General features: G+C 44.6%; 1 protein-coding gene across 1 annotated transcript; it reads left to right on the top strand.

Moving 5' to 3' along the window:
• The first annotated feature begins 9,117 nt into the window (after positions 1-9,117).
• On the top strand, positions 9,118-13,625 carry LOC130112981 (zinc finger and SCAN domain-containing protein 2-like). Its single transcript, XM_056280501.1, has 4 exons — positions 9,118-9,376; positions 12,117-12,738; positions 12,823-13,256; positions 13,603-13,625. Exons 1-4 carry the CDS (start codon positions 9,118-9,120, stop codon positions 13,623-13,625), a joined length of 1,338 nt encoding a protein of 445 aa, XP_056136476.1.
• Positions 13,626-22,823: the final 9,198 nt, after the last annotated feature.

The raw sequence follows: 22,823 nt of genomic DNA, 5'->3' as shown, positions 1-22,823 counted from the left end.
GTTCACTGCTTATCTCGAAAGCAAGAGCATCCGTCATATACGCACTGCGTACTACCACACCCAGGCCAATGGCGGCATTGAACGTTTTCACCAGTCACTGAAGAACGGCCTCAGAGCACACATGGCCCAAGGGTGCTCTTTCACGCAGGCCATCCGTCACACTCTGCTGCACTATCGGGCCACACAGCACTCGACCACAGGCGTCTCCCCAGCCTCTCTCATGCTAGGCTGGGAACTGTGCATGCCCCTTGACAGGCTCCGCCCCTCCACACCCCAGGCACCTCCCTCTGGGGTCAGAGCCTCAGTCACTCGTCAGCAGACGCGGATGAAGCAACGGTTTGACCAGTCAAAACGAACCAGGGTGCCAGACATCAATGTGTCAGACTGGGTCAGGGTCCGCAGGCCCCACAGGGACAATAAAATGGCTTCATACTGGTCCTCTCCTCTCCAAGTCACCCGTCAGCTGGGCCCAGCCACTTACCTCCTCAGCGATGGCACTCGGTGGCACTCCAGTCGTCTACGGAAGGTGTCAGCTCCGCCACACACAGCTGGTGACACAACCTTAGCCATTCCCTCAGCATGGCGAGACGCCCTGGGGCTTCATGCAGCTCCTACACGGGCCCCAGACATTCCTGGGCCTCAGCTTCCCCTGCCTTCTCCCTCCCCACCTCGGCCTGCCCAGCCTCAGGCCGCCCCGCGACCTGTTCGCACACGTTTACGCCCTGGCCACCTAGAGGACTTTGTGTCAACCTTTCATGTTTGAAATCCTGCCGGGGTGGGGGGGGGGATGTTATGTCTGCACACATCGACAGTGCTGCATTTGATATGGTGCTGTTCTATTGTGCTGGGATAGATTGGTGATGCCTGCGGGCTCTGGGTTGTTTGATCGGGTCTGCCTGTGATGCTGTGTCAGTCTAAATAAAGAATGCAACGTAGCGGTTGTGTCGAGCGACAGCGCTGTGTCCTGACGTGATTTCTAAATACAATACTATAATTTAAAGCCTTACCAACATGTCTAGTTTTTCTGACATTAAAGTTATGCCGGAGCATAAGTGAGAACTGATGACTGACCCACTCCTTTAGTTTGCCTAGAATAGGCAATTTAAGACCTCTGCTCTCGACTCTACGGAGCTGCAGGAAGTGGACAAAAGACAAGCCGAATGTCATAGAAGGAGATGTTATCTTACTGAAAAACAGCCAGGCTCAGAGAAATGAATGGCCAGTGGGACTGGTCGTTAAGGCTTTGCCAGCAGTGACAAGAGGCTCCGCAAGGTAGAGGAGCGGGTTGTGAAGGACGGGACAGCCAAGCTGTTTCTAAGGCCGGTGTCAGAGATTGTAGACCTTCTCTCAGAGACTTAGTGAAAAGACTCTAAGAATGTAGTTGCCATTCAATATTCCCCTTCAAGTTTGGTTGTAGCTGTAGTGATATAATGTTATTATATCAAGCGGGGAGTGTGCTGCCTTTAAATGAGTAATTTAAATAAATTAGGTACTAAATAAGTTAGTTAAATAGCCAGTCGGTTTGGTGGAAATTGTGGGTGGACTACTTTGGCACCTATGGGAATGTGTTGCTACGTATATACATAAGTGCTCTGTGCTCTGTCTGCCTCTGTATTGCTCCTCTCCGTATGTTCTGCTAGCTTAGCCTTTCTTCAGTCGAGCACAGACGGGCAAGATGGACAGTGATGAATACATATTGTTGCTGAATGTATTTATGATATGCTTCTGCTTTGGAGACTACTTGTCTGTAAGTGACGTATGTAAATAATTACCAAACACATTTTCTTAAGGAATGTCATGTTAGAAACTTTTTTTATCGTTTTGGTAAACATGCACTCTGTTGGTTAGCATGTGCTCTAGCAGTTACAGCAGTAGTTAGCGCTGTTCACTAATGATTTTTTGATTTGTAGTTGTGGTAGTTGAGCTGTCTTTTTATACAGTACATTGCTGCTTTATATCTTGGTAGGAATTGTGCATTTATGTAGTTATGTGTATAATGCTTACTGTCAATATGACAGTAATGTTGATCTTTATATACCGATTTATTTTCTTATTTCTGTAATGCTTCAGTTTTACAAAAGAAAAGAAAAAAAACGTAAGGAAACAAGACTTCAGTAAAAGTCAAGCCTTGTGTGTTTATTGGAGGACTTTTGGATGTTAACTGGCTGTCTAGCTTTGCACAAGAGTACGCGCTGCGAGAGCAATCACATTCCGGCTGCAATTCTTCCGCTGGAGCTACTCCAGACAATGCTTGCGATTCCACCAGGCGCGCTACAGTGCATTTCAGAAGCGGCTCTTCTCTCTGCTCTGCTACAAATACACGCCTAGTCTAGTTTTGATGGAAGCCGCGTCAAGCTGCACAGAGCAGAGCAAGTCCGACAGGAAGTCAGACACAGTAACGGCATAGAGCATCTGGTAAATTTTCAAAATAAAACACACTGTGCAGATTCCCAATCGTATAATACATCCCTACATCAACATAACATCATAACTTGTGGCACCAGGCCAGACATCCAGAAGTAGGAAATAACAACAAACATAATTACAACAGACAAAAAAATAAACTATTTAACTACGTAGACTGCATACCCATGGTAGAAGCACAAATATTAAGGAAAAATTACCAAATCAGCAAAATCAGGCAGGAAAAACACTCGGCTTCTGAAATGCTCCTGGTGTGCTCTCGGTGAAGCTGTGCGGAGGATGGAACAAAACTGTGTCGCAGATGGGATGTCATGGAGCCACACTTGGTAGAATAAAGGTGTTCGATGACTGCGTCCAGGTAGTATGGCGGTCTATTCCGTTGCCTGCCAACACGGGATCGTCGGGTCGAATCCCCGTGTTACCTCTGGCTTGGTCGGGCGTACAGACACAATTAGCCATCTCTGCGGGTGGGAAGTCGGATGAGTATTTGTCCTGGTCGCTGCACTAGCACCTCCTCTGGTCGGTTGGGGCACCCCCCGGATCGGCAGAGAGGGGGTGGAGCAGCGACCGGGACGGCTCAAAAAGAGCGGGGCAATTGGCCAGATACAATTGGAGAGAAAAAGGGGGGAAACAAAGGTGTTAGATGGCTGAGTGAACAAATTACACAATAGGGTGGCTGGATCAGTTGACCAACGATGTTACTGAAGTTACACGATTGGTCGGCCTACCAACGTCACTGGTAAACATGGAACTATTGTATCGAACGTAGCTTAAGCATGTCATGCATCGGCGCAAAATATGGGTGGGGTCAGGGGGGACAAGACCCCCGACTTTTTGAAAGTTTGATTTTCCACCACTACTAGATTCAAGATTCAAGAGTTTTATTTATCAGGTACACACAAGTACAAGTCCCGATTGCAGTGAAATGAAGAAAAGTACGAGCTCTGAGATTTGCAAACAACGAAGTACAACAGGTACACACGCATTCCAATTTGCAATATACAATTTACAATCAACAGTTAAGAACTCTCTGTAAAAAGAAAACAGACAGTACAATATATACAGTAAAAGCACTTAAAAATATGTGTAGTCGGTTACCTTACTGTGTCTGTGCGTGTGTGTGTGTGCGCGCGCGCGCGCATGCTTGAGCATGAGGGGGACAGTATGGGTCAGCGAGGGGGCCCTTGCTGACCCTAGATATACGTATATACATATGTATAATATTAGACATACACTCCCTGTATGTGCCATCATTCATGTCATTCCCATCCCACAATATATAAAAGTATTAGTTATTTAAAAAAAGCCCCCTCCCCCTTCATGTATTTGGTACCGGCCGCAGCCCTCCCATCAATTTCATCTGACATGACTGGCCGTGGGCACGCACAACTTTTTAACAGCATCTGGCTAAGGCACCGCCGATGGCTTGTCCGTGTCCAGCATCACTCACAGGTTTGCAAATTCCCTCACAAAGTGTACTTATCCATTTTAAAAAAATAACATGTCGTTATGATGAAACCTGAGATTGAAACATATATATTTATTTATTTAATAAAGTAAATGTGGTGTAGCGGTCTAAGCATCGGCTTTGTGTTGATGCAGTTGCCTACTGGGGACTGGGGTTCGCGCCCTGGTCTCGTCAGATCCGACTATGACCAGACTCGACGAAGCAGCAATAATTGGTAACGCTGTCTTCGGGAGGGGGCGGAGTCAGCGTGTGTTCGTCACATGAATTCGTCTCTGTGTGTGTCGGAAACAGCAGTGGTTCGGTTTGGAGTCGCCTCTTTCGAGACTGCTGGCTTGAGAGATGCAGTTGGCGAACATGCAGTACGAGGGTGTGTGTTTGAATTAAAATAGGGATCGATTGGCCACTAAATTGGGAGAAAAATCAGAAATAAATTTGTAGGATAATTAAGTAAATGTATTTTTGCGAACTCCTGTTAATGCTAGTCAATGAGCGAGAAGGCTAGCTAATGTTAGCTAGCAGAGACGTTGTGATGGTCACACGCAAATAAATTCGAAATATTATAAAGTTAACGTTAATATGGAACGGGTTACATTAACATTATTGTGAATACCATGTTTTATGTAGCATTTACATTAATTTGAGAATACTGTGGCGGACACTAGGGGCTATGCCTCTCACCCAGCAGGACTGTGAGCTGGGGGCGTGGTTTACGTTCCCGGGCTCGCCGGTGCAGGGTTGTTCCTGCTGCAGTTGGTTTTTGGTGTTGAGGAATAAACATCAAACTCGCCTTGGTCTCCTGTGTTTTTCCTCATTCCTGCCACATTGGTGACCCCGACGTGATATGTTTGGAGCAGAAGAGGAGTGTGAATCCACTTCGGCCACGCCGCCCCAACTCTCACAGCCGGCCGTTCTCGCCGCGGCTGTGAAACTCCCAGAGTTCTGGCAGAGCGACCCGGCCTCGTGGTTCCAGCATGTCGAGGCGCTGTTCCACCTGTGTGGAATCTCCGCGGACGACTCCAGATACTATTTGGTCGTCGCTGCGCTGGACCAGCAGTCCACACGCCGGGCCATGCAGCTGTTGCGCGCCCCTCCGCAACACGATAAATACGTCGCCCTCAAACATCTTCTGCTCCGGAGGTACAGTCTATCTGCCGCAGAGAGGGCAGATAGAATCCTTTCCCTATCCGGTTTGGGCGACGGGACGGCTGTGGATCTCATGGACAATATGCTGTCGCTGCTAGGCTCAGACAAAGGTGGGTTCCTTTTCCCGTACGTTTTCCTGCGCCAGCTCCCGTCTCCTGTGAGCGCGGCTTTGGCTAACTCCCCGTGTCTGGCCGCTGGTGACTGCCGAGGTTTGGCTGAGGAGGCCGATCGGGTCCTGCTGGCTACCAGACGGTTCTCTGTGCAGAGTGCGGCATCGGAGCCTCTGCAGCCGACGTCGGAGGACGCGGACCCGGTAGTGGTGGCTGAAGTGACTGCCCGGAGACGGCGCGGGAGAGGCCTCTATTTCTTCCACCAGCGGTTCGGCGGCAAAGCGAGGCGCTGCGCCCCTCCGTGCACGTTTGAGGCGGCGGGAAACTCCAGAGCCACAGCGCTCAGTAGCAGCTGTGGGCGCTGGCGGACGTAGTGAGCTGCTCTTCATTAAGGACACGATGTCAGGAAGACGGTTTCTGGTGGACTCAGGCTCGCAAAAGAGCCTACTCCCTCCTGCTAAGACAGACAGGTCGGCCGAAGGCGGCGGCCCACAGTTAAGTGCAGCTAACGGTTCGTCCATTGCGACGTTTGGCACAGGTTGGTAACTGTTTGTTTCCACGGGCGCCATTTTGAGTGGGACTTTGTAGTCGCCGCCATTACTGTTCCTATTATCGGCGCGGATTTTCTGTGTGCTAATGGTCTGCTGGTTGATGTTGCAAACCGCCGTTTAATTGATGCTGTGTCTTTCGCCACTGTTCCGTGCGAGACAGGGGGAGCCGGGCCGTTAACACACGCTAACTTTTTAGCATTAGGTGATGTTTTTCAGCGTTTGCTGGCGGATTTTCCATTGGTGACTACGCCTGCCTTTTCCACCGCGGTTACTAAACACGGGGTAGAACATTTCATTCCCACTCTGGGACCGCCAGTTTTTGTGCGCGCGCGGCGCCTCGACACGGTAAAATTGGCTATAGCTAAGGATGAGTTCGCCATCATGGAGCGTCTGGGTATAGTGAGGCGTTCCAACAGCCCGTGGGCCTCGCCGCTTCACATGGTGCCCAAGGCGGATGGGTCGTGGCGGCCTTGCGGCGATTTTCGCCGCCTGAACAACGTCACCGCCAATGACCGCTATCCCATCCCACACGTACAGGACTTTTCCATACGCCTGGCAGGTACCACTATTTTCTCTAAGGTGGACCTGGTGCGCGGCTATCTTCAGGTTCCCGTGCGCGCACAGGACGTGCCCAAGACCGCAGTGGTCCCCCCGTCTGGGCTTTTTGAGTTCATGCGCATGCCTTTTGGCTTGAAGGGGGCAGCGCAAACCTTTCAGAGGCTGGTGGACTTGGTGTTGCGTGACCTTGCTTTCGTGTTCGTTTATCTCGACGACATATTAGTGGCCAGTCCGTCAGCTGAAGAGCACCTGGCGCACCTGAAACAGGTTTTCCGTCGTCTGGACGAACACGGCCTGATAGTCAACCCGGCCAAGTGTCAGTTTGGACTGCCGGTGATTGACTTCTTGGGTCACCGCATTTCGCCGCAAGGCGCGTTCCCCGTTGCCTTCCAAGGTGCAAGCGGTGGCGGAATTTCCTCGCCCAGTCTCTGTTAAGGCATTGCAGGAATTCTTGGGCATGGTGAATTTTTATAACCGTTTCCTCCCTCGCGCTGCCCACCTCCTTCAGCCACTTTACGAAGCCCTGCTGCTTAAGAAGGCTAATGACCCTGTCGACTGGACTCCCGAACAGGTCCAGGCCTTTGACGGAGCTAAGTGCGCCCTGGCTAATGCTGCCCTCCTCGCCCATCCCACACCCACGGCGTCCATAGCTTTAACAACCGGTGCGTCTGACATAGCCGTGGGGGCTGTGGTTGAACAGCGTGTGGCGAATGCGTGGCAGCCACTCGCATTTTTTAGCCGCAAACTGCGGGATAGCGAGCGCAAGTACAGCGTTTTTGACCGGGAGTTGCTGGCACTGCACCTTGCAACCCGGCATTTCCGCTTCCTGCTGGAGGGTCGCCCATTCGCTTTTGCCATGTCCAAGGTGACTGAGCCGTGGTCTGCTCGTCAACAGCGCCACCTGGCGGCGATATCCGAGTTCACAACGAACATTCAGCATGTGGCCGGGAAGTCCAACCCTGTTGCTGATTGTCTGTCGCGTGTGCTTGTGTGTCCTGTGCACCTCGGTGTGGATTTCTCTGCTATGGCTGCCGACCAGCCCAGCGACCCGGACGTCCTTGCCCTCAGGTCAACGCGTACCGGTCTCAAGCTAGAGGACGCTGTGATACAGGAAGGCAGTCCTGCCCTCCTCTGCGATGTCTCCACCGGCCGTCCCCGCCCCGTGGTTCCAGTGGCCTGGCGCCGTCGAGTTTTCGATTCGATTCACTCCCTCTCGCACCCTGGAGTTCGGGCGTCGGTGAAGTTGGTCGGTTCCAAGTTCGTCTGGCCTGGCCTCCGCAAGGACGTCAAGGGGTGGGCCCTCTACCTTCTTCACAGGGTTTTACGCACGTGCTCACAATGGTAGATCGGACCACCAGGTCGCCAGAGGCTGTCCCTCTATCCTCCACAAAATCCTCGGATGTTGCACGCGCTTTTCTTTCCTCCTGGGTCGCCCGTTTCGGCACTCCGTCAGATATCACCTCAGACAGGGGCCCCCAGTTCGTGTCAGAGCTCTGGTCGGCACTTGCGCGATCCTTGGGTGTGCAGGTACACCGCACTACCGCGTATCACCCTCAGGCTAACGGGTTGTGTGAACGTTTTCACCGGTCGCTCAAGGCAGCGCTGTGCGCTGCGCTCTCGGATGGTAACTGGGTGGATTGTTTAACTTGGGTTATGCTCGGGTTGCGTTCGGCTCCTAAGGAGGACCTCGACGCATCACCCGCTGAGCTGGTGCTCGGTCAGCCGCTCCGCGTCCCTGGGGAATTTTTGCCTGGGAGTTCCGCTCCTCGACCCCGTCCGGCTGTTTATCCTTTTTTGTCCGACAGCACTCGGGTTCCAGGCCCCGTTCACCACTGTTTTCCGCGGTCGTTCGTGCCTGCAGAGCTCATGTCGGCTCGTTTTGTTTTTGTACGGCATGATGCTCACCGCTCGCCCCTCCAACCCCCATACGATGGCCCATTTCGGGTTCTTGAGACGGGTCCTAAGGGTTATGTGCTAGATATGGGTGGGCGTAGGGAGCATGTCACGCTTGATAGGCTTAAACCGGCGCACAGGATGGCAGGCGAAGTTGTGTTTCCGGCCCAGGTTCCCCGTCGGGGTCGTCCTCCTTCTAGGACCCCGGCAGTGTCTTCACGGGTTCAGCGTTCTGCTTCTCAGCCGGCTTTGAACTGTGTTTCACCTGCTGTTTCGGCTGAGGGACGGCGCAGCCGTTAAGGCAGGCTGCATAAGCCTCCAGTGAGACACTAATTTTCTTTCCAGGAGTCCCTTCTGGGTGTTCGGGGGGGGGGGGCTGTGTGGCGGACACCAGGGGCTATGCCTCTCACCCAGCAGGACTGTGAGCTGGGGGCGTGGTTTACGTTCTCGGGCTCGCCGGTGCAGGGTTGTTCCTGCTGCAGTTGGTTTTTGGAGTTGAGGAATAAACATCAAACTCGCCTTGGTCTCCTGTGTTTTTCCTCATTCCTGCCACAATACTACAGTCCTAGGGCTCATTATGACATGTGAGGTTATTGCAGAATTGGAGTGTCTCAACTGCAGTTTGCAGAAGAGGACAGAAACTGTGTCTGGAATGCTTGCTGCAGTCGAATGTGTGAAGACTTCATTAAAGGCGAAAAGACCTGAGGAGAAATTCAAGATCATCTACAAACGTGCAACAGATATGACATCTAACCTTAACATCCAGCCCATCACCCTTCCTCACCTGTGAAGACCACCAAAGCGCCTCTCGGGTAATGCCCCTCCTTACCTTGCAGCAACTCCTGAGGACTATTACAGGGTGGAATTCTATAAGATGCTGGACACAGCTGACCAGCAGTTAAGTCAGCGGTTTAGCCAGAGTGGCCTTCAAACTCTCGCTAAACTGGGGAATGTCCTTTCAACTGGAGAGATGGATCCTATCACCATTGCCAAATACCCTGAGCTAAATTGTGCAACACTTGAGGTGCAGCTAAATAGGTTTAAACTCAGTTATCCCTTCAACACTGTAAAGGAAACAGCAGCAGTACTAAGAGGTCAGGTGCCTGAAGCCCGTGGTCGGTTCAGCCAGGTAGAAGCCCTTATCAGACTTTTGATTGTTGTGCCCATTGGCTCTGCTGAGGCAGAACGAAGCTTCAATGCTCTGAGAAGGCTGAAGACCTTGCTCAAAAGTACCATGGGACAGAAACGTTTAAATAGTGTGGCAATCTGTTACGTACATAAAGACAGACTGGATCAAGTTGACAAAGAGAAGATCTGCCAGCAGTTTGTCTCTGCAAATGATCGCAGAAAGACTGTGTTTGGCTCTTTTGTTTAAGGTGCATCCACACACTCAGGAGAGAGAGAGAGGCGGCCATCAGAACACACACACACACACACACACACACACACACACACACACACACACACACACACACACACACACACACACACACAGAAAGAGCGAGAGAGAGAGAAACAACAGGAGAGAGGGAGAGATGGACACCAGCACACAGAGAGAGAAACAACGGGAGAAACGGACACCAGCACACAGCACACATAGAGCGAGACCAACAGAGAGAGAGAGATGGACACCAGCACACAGAGAGAGAGAGAGAAAGAGCAGGAGAGAGGGAGAGACGGACACCAGCACACAGCACAGAGAGAGAGACCAACAGAGAGAGCGCGAGAGAGACGGACACCAGCACACCAGCACATTTTCCAAGACCAGGATCATCTTCACTCCCCAGAGAGAGAAACAACAGGAGAGAGGGAGAGACGGACACCAGCACATGAAGAGAGAGATTTTTGATTTTTAAAAAGTAACTTTTATTTTAAAGAGAGAGAGAGAGAGAAACAACGGGGGGAGAGAGAGAGAGAGAAACAACAGGAGAGAGGGAGAGACAGACACCAGCACACAGAGAAACAACATATCTATTTAAAAAGGAGTAATTTACAGACAGCTTAATTCTAAATATAAAAGTATAAACAATATATTATTATAGGTAGATACCTTGTATAAGCCCCTTAGGGTTTCTTTTCACAACCTGCACCATTTACTGCTTACTATTTTCCTCATGTCTTTCTTTGCTGTTTTTTTAAATTGTGGAAATAAACTAAAACAAGTGCTCTCAAAGCCAGTATTGGATATTGTATGTTATTTATAAGTTTTTATAATTTTTCATACTAGTAATGTGATGACAAATGTGTGTAGGGGTGGGGAAAAAAGGGGAGAAAGGCCTGAGACCCATCAAGTGCTAAGGGGTCCTTAATGGCAGGAAAATGCTCTTAGAGGTAGGCCTATTACAAAAATGCATATTGCCTCGTCTCTGACCTCCCCCTAAAAACAGCCTTGAGAATATAGTTGAGGAAAAAAGTAAAAGGTGTGCAATGTAGTTTACAATATTCTCCTTTCAGAAGTCACCAGAATCAACTAGTTCACTACAGCTGACTCTTTAGGCTATTGATATATACCTGCCATTGCTAGCTCATTAGTATGGAGTATTAATAATAATTTATGAAACATTATAGAATTCATATGTATTATTCTGTTTGTAGTTTTACAATCAACTTAAGTAAACCGCATACTCTATTCAATTCAATTCAACTTTATTTATATAGCTCTACCAGTCAAAAGTTTGAGTACAACTGGAAAACCAGGTTTTTCATGGTTATCTACGCTTCAAACTGTATACGCTTGTCTATAAATGCTTAATATTTAATTATAGGATATGTGTACTTATACTTGTGCATATAATAATAATAAGTTCATTGCATTCAATATTTTTTTTTAAATGAAAATACAATTTTATGAAATGGTCACCTATAGCAAGGGGATTTCAGGTCTGAATCCCAGGTCAGTTTAAAGTCTGAAATGTGTTTAACATGGAATTAGAACACTTGTACAAGTGTCTTTGTTAGATGTTCCCTGAGTTAAGTAGAATTTGGTGATTTATTTATATTTTCATTTAAAATTAAATTTTTGAATGTAATTCACTTGATGATCATATCCACATGTATAAGTTCATGTATAATATAATTAAATATTAAGTGTTTATAGACCAGTTTATGCAATTTCAAGCATAGACAATCATGAATAACCTGGTTTCAAGCAGGTGTACTCAAACTTTTGACCGGTACTGTATATCCTGCGTTGGATCCTATATAGAAGTTTGTAAGCCACAAAGGGATGTAGAATATAGGCAGAACTAAACGAGAATTTGAATTATAGGCTTTCTGGTAGCCTAATTTTGTGTTTGAACTGGTGTGTGTGTGTGTGTGTATGCCATCGCCGACGTTGGTCCCCCCCCACCTGTCAGACCAAATTTGCACTCCTGATGTCATGTGATATGCTACTTCAGTACACTTTAACAACAAATACTACCGGGACCATTACAGAAAATTGCAGATGAACATGTCTAGGAATTAACATTATGGACACTACCACTGACTAGCCCTCTAACAAATTGGCCACCATTTCAAACATTGACCATACACGGTCCAGCCATATATGTACTATATTTTGACTTAGAATTGTTAAAACTAATTTAAGTAGCGCAGTAGATATTAAACATAATGCAAATGTAAAAAAAAAAGTTAAACATCTCTGTAAATGTCATGCTGAAAATCTTGAGTCAGTAGCGTGAGGTATCATCACCCTGATAATTTCACCCCTCAGAATAGGAGTTAAGAAGACCTGGTCTAGAAAATTGATCCTAAAGAATATTGACCATGGAAAGTCTTATTGTATAGAGTTTGTTGACTGTAGGAAAGCTCATTGTTAACAGTCTGATAACATTCACTAGATCAGGTGCAGGTAAATTTTGTTGTGGTCCAAGTTTCCGTTTAAAGATAAGACATGGAAATAGTGTTGTATTTAACTTTTGAAGTAGAACTAACATTAACTTGTATTTATTTCTCCCCTCGGATTAGATCCTCCATATTTGTTTGACTATAAAGAGAAGACGCCCTCTGAGCAGCAGGAGTGGACAGTCATTCTGGGCCAGGAGGAGCTAGAACCTCCACACATTAAAGAAGAACTGAAAGAACTCTGGACCAGTCAGGAGGAAGAGCAGCTTCAAAGAATAGAGGCTGATAACACCAAGTTACAGTTCCCCCCTCTTCCTGCACAGAGGGAAAACGATGAAGAGAATCCTCCGTCCTCAGAGCTTCATCAAAGCCAAACTGAGGAGAACAAACAGGCAGAGCCTTCAGCTAGTACATCAACTGAACAGATGAAAACAGAACCTGATGGAGAGGACTTTGGACTGTCAGAACAAACCAGTAATCTAGATCAGGATGGTGATTTAGAATCAACTAGTGATGGTGGCCCCCTCCCTTCAGACTATTGTGGAAGTGAGACTGAAGACAGTGATGATGACTGGAACAAAACTAGACAACCTCGGTCCGGTTTGGATTTAAAAGATAATGAAATAGGTCATCAGAGATCTACTAAGAAAAAACCTTTCACTCGCTCAATATGTGGCGAACGGTTTACTCAAAGAGGACATATGCAGAGACACATGAGAACACATACAGGAGAGAAACTGTTTAGGTGCTCAGTCTGTGGTAATGTGTTTTCTCAAAAAGGAGATATGCTGAGACACATGAGCATACATACAGGAGAGAAACCATTCAGTTGCACAATCTGTGGTAAAGAGTTTTCTCAAAGAGGAAAACTCCAACCACACATGAGAACACATACTGGAGAGGAGCCCTTTAGTTGCTCTGTCTGTGGTAAAGAGTTTGCAAGAAGAGGAAATGTGAAGACACACATGAGAATACATACAGGAGAAAAACCATTTTCTTGCTCAGTCTGTGGTAATGCATTTTCTCAAAGAGGAGGTATGCTGAGACACATGAGAATACATACAGGAGAGAAACCATTCAGTTGCACAATCTGTGGTAAAGAGTTTTCTCAAAGAGGAAAACTCCAACCACACATGAGAACACATACTGGAGAGAAGCCCTTTAGTTGCTCAGTCTGTGGTAAAAGGTTTGCAAAAAGAGGAAATATGAAGGCACACATGAGAATACATACAGGAGAAAAGCCATTTACTTGCTCAATCTGTGGTAAAGGGTTTTCTCAAAGAAGAGATGCAGAGACGCATGAGAATACATGTAACAGAGAAACCCTTTAGTGGCTAAGTTTTGTGAAGTTCTTAGCCAGAAATGCAGAGGAAACACATGACATCTCATACTGAGCAAAATTTTGATTGCTCAGCTTGTGAAAAAAAAAAACAACTGTGGGTAAGCCAGCATTATTCAGGTAATTTAAAGATACTTTATTTTCAATGCAACACAGATAGTCTTTATTTGTCTTACAGCTACACACTGAACAAATGCACACGCATGTAACAAGTGGTGGCTGAAGAAATGTTAGTTCTGAATTTTCCCGTCATCGCTGTTCTTCCTCCAGGGGCAGCCAGGACCAGTGGGTAGCCCTTTTCTTCAGCGCCCAGGAACCAACTCAAGGTAGATGTCCATGTTGTGGTCAGGGACAGGGCAGGAGAGCCTTCTCCATGTTTTTATTTTGGGTTCTTTTTGTTGTTAGAGGAAACCCATGTGAGCGTGGGTAGAACATGCACCCACACAAAGATAAACCATTTAGATGCTTTGTCTTGGTGAAGGATTTAACCAAAAGGGCAGTCTCAGGAACCACATGACACTACACTTAACTTAAAGAGAACAAAATGAGATTCATATATTGAAAAAAATAACTTTATTCATATATCATGAATAATTATATCATGTAAATTTGAGAGCATTGAATTTACCTATAATGGTTAAAGAAGAGCTCTAAATTAGATGTTGAATATCACATTGTTGGAGAGAAGAACATATTATTGGTAACAGAGAAGCCTTCCATGATTTAATTTATTTGACAAGGATTCTGTACTTCTGCAGCAGGCTTTTATAAGATGCCAATAATGGCTTTATAGATTATTCAATAAATGACTGTTAAGATGCCTCAGATTATTTAAGTAAATGCAAGGCAAAGCAAATTTATTTGTATAGCACATTTAAGCAACAAGGCAATTCAAAGTGCTTTACATAAAATATAAAAGGCATTAATACAAACTGTAAAAGCAACATAAGTCAATAAGACATTTAAAGGTACTATACATTCTCATTGAACCAACTTATCCTGTTTAAATAGTCGTCGTCGTTGGTGTCTATCGTGTCCGAGGATCCATTCCAAGAAATTAAGGTGTGTGCTTGCATTAGATTTGATTTAAACAGGTGTAAGCACACACCTGTTTAAATCAAATCTAATGCAAATGAATCATTTGACTCTAACGTGATTCTGATGTTCCTCAGAATCTTGATTCATGAACATGTCTCCAACATTTTATATTTTATGAAATACATTATTGTGGATAAAATCCAAAACTACCTTGTTTGAAATTGTCTATGAAATGGAGAAGAAATGATTGAGTCTACAAAATGTAACTTGGGACTTTTTGCCATCTGTTCTTGAAAAAGAATGTTTTTGGGCCTGTAAGGAATAACTTGTCTTGATTTTTATTTATTTATTTTTTCTTCAAATTTATCAAATAGAAAAGAAGGCTGGAGATTGTTTTATAGTTTTTGAGTACCCCTGAGTCAAGGTTAAGATTTTTACCAGCGGGTTTATAAAGGCGGAAGGAACAATAATCATTAATAACTTTATTTATAGAGCACTTTTCTAAAACAATGTTACAAAGTGCTTCACAAAAAACAAAACAAAAACCAGACAAGGCAAAAATAAGAGTAAGACCAAATAAGTAAGAGTAAAAATACAAACAGTATAAATAAAAACAAATATCAAACATTTGCAAAAGCTTTCATAAAACGAAAAGTTTTAAGACAAGATCTAAAAGAAGCTAGAGACTTGGTTTGTCTTAGTTCAGCAGGAAGAGAGTTCCAAAGTGTGGGGGCTCCAACAACAAAAGCCCGATCACGCTTTGTAACAAACCGAGACCAGGGAATAACCAGCAGTGCTCCATCTGCAGATGTTAATGGTCGAGGGGGCATATACCAGGTCAAGAAATCACAAATGTATGAAGGAGCAAGATCATTTAAAGCCTTAAAACTGAGCAGTAAAATTTTAAAATCAATTCGAAATATAACAGGGAGCCAGTGTAGAGATGCAAGCACAGCAGTGATATATATATATATATATATATATGATTATGCCTCCTTGTCCTGGTAATGAGCTGAGCAGCGGCATTTTGCACCATCTGCCGACGGTGGAGGGAGCCCTTGCTGATAACAGAATAAAGTGCAAAACAGTAGTCAAGCTGAGAATAGATAAATGCATTTACAACTTTTTGCAGCTAGGCAATTGATAAAAATGACCTAATTTTGGAGATTACCTTGAGCTGGGGAGGTTAGCATCGAATATTACCCCAATATTCCCAGCAGACTGCTTAAGACTACCTGACAGACCACCAAGATTAGTAACAAAAAGGTTGATGGAATTTTCGGGACCGAACAGAATGACCTCAGACTTATCATCGTTAAATTTGAGAAAAATGTTGGACATCCAGGATTTAATGTCAGAGAGGCAAGTTGTGAGATTTGCTAGGGTGCTATGATCTGTGGGTTTTAGTGGCATGTATAACAGAGCGTTGTCAGCGTAAAAATGGTAGAGCACACTGTGATTTTGAATGACCTGGCCAAGGGGCAGCATGTATAAAGAAAAGAGAAGGGAGCCAAGAACTGGGGTTTGAGGGAAACCACAACTCAATTGAGCCACCGAGGAGGTAGAGTTGCCCAGAACAACAGAAAAAGTTCTGTTGGTGAGGTAAGAGTGTAATAAGCTAAGAGCTGAGCCCTTGATGCCAACCTAAGTCTAAGTGATGTAACAGGATGTTGTGATTGACTGTGTCAAAGGCAGCACGTAAGTCTAAAAGAACTAAAATTGAGCAGTCACCTGTCTGCAGTCAGCAGTAGGTCATTAGTGACCTTACCTAGAGCTGTCTCGGTGTTATGAAGCGCTTTAACACCAGACTGGAAACTATTAAAAAAACAGTATTAATGTTCATAAAAGAAATCAATTGAGAAGAAATTACTCTCTCCAGACATTGGATAGAAAATACAATTTGGAGATTGGTCTGTAGTTACTTAGGGACAGGGGATCTAAATTAGGTTTCTTCAGCAACGGGTGAACAATGGCATGCTTAAAACTGTCTGGGAAAGAACCAGAGGCCAGAGAATTATTAAGAATTTGCAGAATAATGGGGCTGATAGTTGAAAATAACTCCTTCAGCAGCTTAGTGGGAATGATGTCTAGGATGCAGGAGGATTTCATATTGGAGACTGTTCTCTCTAATACTGAAATTGTAATTGGGTGAAAGAGGCATAATTAACATAGGGAATGGAACAAATGCAGGAGCCTTGCTGGATTTGGGACCTAATATTCTCTACCTTATTTACAAAATGAGAGTTTGTTTTTTTTTGGACAACTCAACATCAGGTTCAAAAAGAGAAGTGGAGGGACCATTAATGACAGAGCAACTACCCTGAAGAGAACTTTAGGATTGTGGTTATTTCTTGATATTAGTTCAGGGAAGCACGCTGACTTCATGTCCTTAACAATGCCAATAAAAAGTTGATAAAATTCAGCATCATCACTCAAAAAAAAAAATAGCCAAAGGTCTCTTAAAAAGTTTAGCTGGGAGGGGAACAGATAGAAGTGGGACACATACAAGTCTGTGAGGGTTCAGGGCTTTGGGCTACTGTTTGTAATGTTGAACATGTCCAAACTAACAGCACATTTTCCCCATATTTAGCTGCAACGAGCATTTTTTTAAAACTGCAACTTTTCCATGTCTCTTCCTCACATTTAGGGTAAATGTATGAGAATTACACTGTCAATTTCACCAAACATATAACTATATTTGATGTAGCAGATGCCTAATTAAACATTTAGTTAAATGTTTACATGGCGATTGCCAAACGAAATATTAAATTAAATGTTAAGGTAACCAAACTAAATATTTAGCCAAGTGTTAAAATTGTAGATTGCCAAACTAAATATTGAACTAAATGTTAAATGTTGAGATCACCAAACTATTTAGCTAAATGGTAACTATGAACAATGACTGGAGGAAGGTGCACACAGGTGGACTATATCCTATGTACAAACCTAAATTCCAATGAAGTTGAGATGTTGCGTAAAATGTGAATAAAAACAGAATACAATGATTTGCAAATCCTTTTCGACCTATATTCAACTGAATACACTACAAAGACAAGATATTTAATGTTCAAACTGATAAACTTTATTGTTTTTTGCAAACATACACTTATTTTGAATTTGATGCCTGCAACACGTTCCAAAGAAGCTGGGACAGGGGCAACAAAAGACTGTGAAAGTTGAGGAATGCTCAAAAAACACCTGTTTGGAACATTCCACAGGTGAACAGGTTAATTGGAAACAGATGAGTGTCATGATTGGGTATAAAAGGAACATCCCCTGAAAGGCTCAGTCGTTCATAAGCAAGGATGGGGTGAGGTTCACCACTTTGTGAACAACTGCGTGAGCAAATAGTCCAACAGTTTAAGAACAACGTTTCTCAACGTACAATTGCAAGGAATTTAGGGATTTCATCATCTACAGTCCATAATATCATCACAAGATTCAGAGAATCCAGAGAAATCTCTGCAGGTAAGCGGCAAAGCCGAAAGCCAACATTGAATGCCCGTGACCTTCGACCCCTCAGGCAGCACTGCATTAAAAACCGACATTATTCTGTAAAGGATATTACCACGTGGGCTCAGGAACACTTCGGAAAACCATTGTCAGTTAACACAGTTCGTCGCTACATCTACAAGTCGGGCCCGGCGCCACGAGGGGGCATGAGAGGGCAACGCCCCCTCAGTTGTAGTTTTAGCCCCCTCAGTTTACGTTTTATGTACCCTATAGAAAAATAGCCAAAAATAGCTAGCCCAAAAACAACAAAAAAGTATTGGCTGAGATACAAATGTCATAGAGACTACAGTATGAAACACCTTTGAAGTTTTCCCCATAAAATATTTGAAGCTTGTTATCTGATCAAGTCTCTTTTCCCACTGCACAAACAGCAGAAACATAGCGCTGTTATTTCAGACCCATGGACAGCGCTGTTTGTTTGTCCCGGACGCCGCACTCAGGAAAGAAACATTTTCAAAAAAGATGGAGTCGGACCGAACTGATGCGAAGCAAATATTTCGTCTTTAACTCTAAGTAACGTTAGTAGTTAAATCTGTCCATGGAAAAAATATTTTTTTCAGCAGATATCTTAGTTACAACAAGATAGAGCTACAAGGCAGTTTTGTGTTTTTACGTGTGATATTTATTCAGTTTGGGAAACCCACGATCTTATAGCTAGTTGGCTGGTTCACTAGCAGCCTAGCCATAACATAACAACGAAAGACAAGAACAGACCATTCACCCCACCAATGCTCGTCTATTCCCCCCTCTAAACTGTACTTGTTAGATAGCAACAAGCTAACTTGATGTCACTGATGTCAGTTACTGATCATAAAATAGTAGGTGAATTGCTATCGCCATATATTTCCTACTTCCGGCTACTCTGACGGTCCGTTTTCAACGCAAAGTTTGAAAAAATCCGTCTTTTCTGAAGCTGTCTGCGTCTTTCTTTACATAATAACCCTATGGAGCAGACCGTCTTTAAAGAAAAAAAAACGCCACGCCGTCGCCGGCGTCTTTTTCTGAAGCCCAGGGCGTCTTCTCTTTTCAGAAATAGACGTCCTACGTCAAGCACTTTTTTGACAGCTGACCAATCACAAGCGGAGTAGTCAGACCTTGTCGTTTCCCATAACAACCATCAAAAATGGAGAATGTAACTTAGCGGCGGAGAAGTTAATTGTGCTAACGTTAGTTTCGGAGCACAGTGAACTGTATGAAATGACAGTTAAACTGTATCATAACATTCATAATAAAGAGGCCATTTGGAATCAAATTGGCCGGATCCTAGGAGTTTCTGATAAGTGTTTAGCTACTGCTTGTCGTTAGCAAAACCAGAGACGGTTAATAAACATCGTTGGCAAAACTACCCTGTAGCTAACGGCAACAATGTAACTAGATAGCCAGCAATATCGCTGGCAGCTGGCTAGATCCCCCGTAAAATGTCATGCACCCACAAACGTCAGGGAAAACTGATATTCTCCTCTTCAGCTTCAAGAGACTTGTCGTTGTCGTCTCGCCATTTTTGTATCGCGAAAATGTTGCAGTAGTAGCCCAGTTGTTAGCAGGATACATGTGTAAATAGGTCTGGATTCAGTGCCTTGTGCTAGGAAGCTCTTGTGCGCTGTCTGTGTCACAAAGATGAAAGTTCAAGAGATGATCCGTGTGGGTCTTGACATTTTTTTTCTTCTTGATTAGGTTTTGATTTTCTGACAATAGTTCATGAAACTTTTGTAAGCCAACTGGTTGTGAAATAAATTATTTGATTTTGAAACGGTAGTCTTATGTTGTTATTTAGCCTTTCAGCAGATGCTATTGCATGATTAAATCAATGAATTTCAGTAAACCTAGGCATAACGGGGTGATAACCTACTGTTGTACTATATAACAAGATTTGCCCCCTCGCCATTTTTAACTGACCCCTCGTTAACTTCATCCTGGCGCCGGGCCTGCTACAAATGCAAGTTAAAACTCTACCATGCAAAGCGAAAGCCATTGTTACGGCCCTGGTGCCGTGTGTCTGTAATTTTCCCTCTCCAGGTGCCCCGCCTCCTGTGGAGCTGCTGATTGAGCCCAGGTGACCCCAATTCCTCATCAGCTGGGTATATAACTTGGAGAGAGACACCCAACAGTGGGCCATTGTTGGTAGCAGTGTGTGGAGAGAGACGGCCAGTGGGCCACTGTTGCCAACCAGAGAGCAAGCTCTTGTGTATATAGTACTCCTTGAGAAGGAGGGTGAAGCCTTTTAGTGTCCTTGTTTCGGTTTGGTTTGATCTGAGTCTTTGTTCAAGCCTGGTTAGTTAAGAGCCGGCATCTTTAGTTGCCTGTTTATCTTATAGTTTGACTAAAGGGTCTTTTCGTTAATAAATCTGTTTTTACACCTGGTCCCGCCTCCCACCTTTCTTATCCCCCCCGGGATACTTTTATTTTCTTTGTTACGTCCCCTCATCCCCTGGACCTTTAACGGGGAACGTAACAGCCATATATCAACAACACCCACAAACGCCGCCGGCTTCTCTGGGCCCGAGCTCATCTGAGATGGACTGACGCAAAGTGGGAAAAGTGTGCTGTGGTCTGACGAGTCCACATTTCAAATTGTTTTTGGAAATCATGGACGTCATGTCCTCCGGGCTGAAGAGAAAAAGGACCATCCAGATTGTTATCAGTGCAAAGTTCAAAAGCCAGCATCTGTGATGGTATTGGGGTGTGTCAGTGCCCATGGCATGGGTAACTTGCACATCTGTGAAGGCACCATTAATTCTGAAAGGAACATACAGGTTTTGGAGCAACATATGCTGCCATCCAAGCGACGTGTTTTTCAGGGACGTCCCTGCTTAGACAATGCCAAGTCACATTCTGCACGTGTTATAACAGTGTGGCTTTGTAGTAAAAGAGTGCGGGTACCAGACTGGCCTGCCTGCACTCCAGACCTGTCTCCCATTGAAAATGTGTGGCGCATTATGAAGCACAAAATATGACAACGGAGACCCCGGACTGTTGAGCAACTGAAGTCGTACATCAAGCAAGAATGGGAAAGAATTCCACCTACAAAGCTTCAACAATTAATGTCCTCAGTTCCCAAACGCTTGTTGAGTGTTGTTAAAAGGAAAGGTGATGTAACACAGTGGTGAACATGCCCCTGTCCCAGCTTTTTTGGAACGTGTTGCAGGCATCAAATTCAAAATGAGTGAATATTTGCAAAAAAAAGTTTATCAGTTTGAACATTAAATATCTTGTCTTTGTAGTGTATTCAATTGAATATATGTCAAAAAGAATTTGCAAATCATTGTATTCTGTTTTTATTTACGTTTTACACAACATCCCAACTTCATTGGAATTGGGGTTTGTAGAAGGCGCAATCTGAAAGTGATTGGAGACTGGAAGGTGGTGACGGGAGAACGTAACTAGGCAGCATTGGATGGTGGTCTGTAGGATGACTTTGGAAACCAAGAAGAGGAAGCAAGTGAAGGCAGAGTAAACGATCAAATGGTGGAAGTTGAAGAAGGAAGGCTGTTGTGTGGAGTTCAGGGAGGAGTTAAGACAGGCACTGGGTGGTAGTGAAGAATTGCTGGATGGCTGGGCAAACACTGCAGAAATAGTGAGGGAGACAGCTAGGAAGGTAGTTGGTGTATCATTAGGACAGAGGAAGGAGGACCAGGAGACCTGGTGGTGGAATGAGGAAGTACAGCAAAGTATACAGAGGAAGAGATTGGCAAAGAAGTGGGATAGTCACAGAGATGAGAAAAGTAGACAGTAGTACAAGAAGATGTGGTGTAAATTGAAGAGAGAGGTGGCGAAGGCAAAGGAAACGGTGTGTGGTGAGCTGTATGAGAGGTTAGACATTAAAGAAGGAGAAAAGGACTGGTACCGATTGGCTAGACAGAGGGACCAAGTTGGGAGGGCTGTGCAGCAGATTGGCAAGTACATGAGGTGAAATGACAAATGATGTCTTCCTGATTCCTGCTCCAAAATATTACGACTAGCTTTGCCAAGTGGAAAATTTTGAATTTATCTCTGTGGGGGAAAAGAAATACAGTTAAAATGATGGTGTTTTCAACGATTAACTATATTTCTATGATGCTTCCTTTAAATTTTCCAGCGTCAGTGCTTAAGCAGTATAACAAGGTAGTTAGGGATTACCTGTGGAATGGGAAGAAACCCCAAATTAGTCAGACTAAGTTGTTTACTGCTAGAATGAGAGGAGGACTGGCATTGCCAAATATAGAACTTTACAGTATTGCCTTTGAAATGGTTAAGCTTTGCAAACACTGCTCAGGGAGTTTTTTACATCTGGGATGGATGGAGATAGAGAAGTAATTTACCTCCCCTTTTAGATTTATAGATGCTCTGTCTCAAAAACCATCAGTCTCCTCCTGAAGGGGATATTAATGTATTACTTCAGCACTCACTGGAGGTTTGGAACGAAGTCCATAAAATGTTTGGCCTGTCTCAATATAAACGAGGTTACTCATCCTTATGGGAGAATAGTGCAATTATGATAGGGAAGAAAACAGTATGTTGGAGGGCATGGCACATTGAAAGTTTAGCCACAATTGCTTATCTATTTGGGGAAGGAGTATTCTCCTGTCAGGGGCTAAAGGATCGATATAACTGTTAAAAGGGACTTTTGTAAATACCTCCGACTGCAGAGTTGTGTACAGTCTATGCCATTACAACACAGGGCAGAATGAAAGTGTATTGCAAAGGTTCTTAAAGCTTCCAAATGTTGTACAATCATCCTCTATATTTTACAAAATAGCAGCAAATGCTTTATATGGTAAAAGTGAGAGTCGGAGGATAATATGGTAAAGGGACCTGGACATTGAGCTTGAACAAGAGGTCTGGGAGAATATTGTCCATAACATGGGCTGGCCAGTTAAGGGATGTATACATTTGTTTGTATACATCCCTTACTGGATGTATACATTATAAAATAATTCATAGATATTATTGGACTCCAGTCC

Source organism: Lampris incognitus, chromosome 5 (genome assembly GCF_029633865.1).
Source record: "Lampris incognitus isolate fLamInc1 chromosome 5, fLamInc1.hap2, whole genome shotgun sequence".
Lineage (NCBI taxonomy): Eukaryota > Metazoa > Chordata > Actinopteri > Lampriformes > Lampridae > Lampris > Lampris incognitus.
This window is presented reverse-complemented; position numbering and strand designations above follow the sequence as displayed.

Excerpts from the sequence above, each read along its gene's own strand:
- LOC130112981 (XM_056280501.1), top strand. The coding sequence starts at position 9,118 with ATGGATCCTATCACCATTGCCAAATACCCTGAGCTAAATTGTGCAACA. Across the intron at positions 9,377-12,116 it reads GCTGAAGACCTTGCTCAAAA|ATCCTCCATATTTGTTTGAC; the intron begins GTACCATGGGAC and ends CCCTCGGATTAG. Across the intron at positions 12,739-12,822 it reads ACAGGAGAGAAACTGTTTAG|TTGCACAATCTGTGGTAAAG; the intron begins GTGCTCAGTCTG and ends GAAACCATTCAG.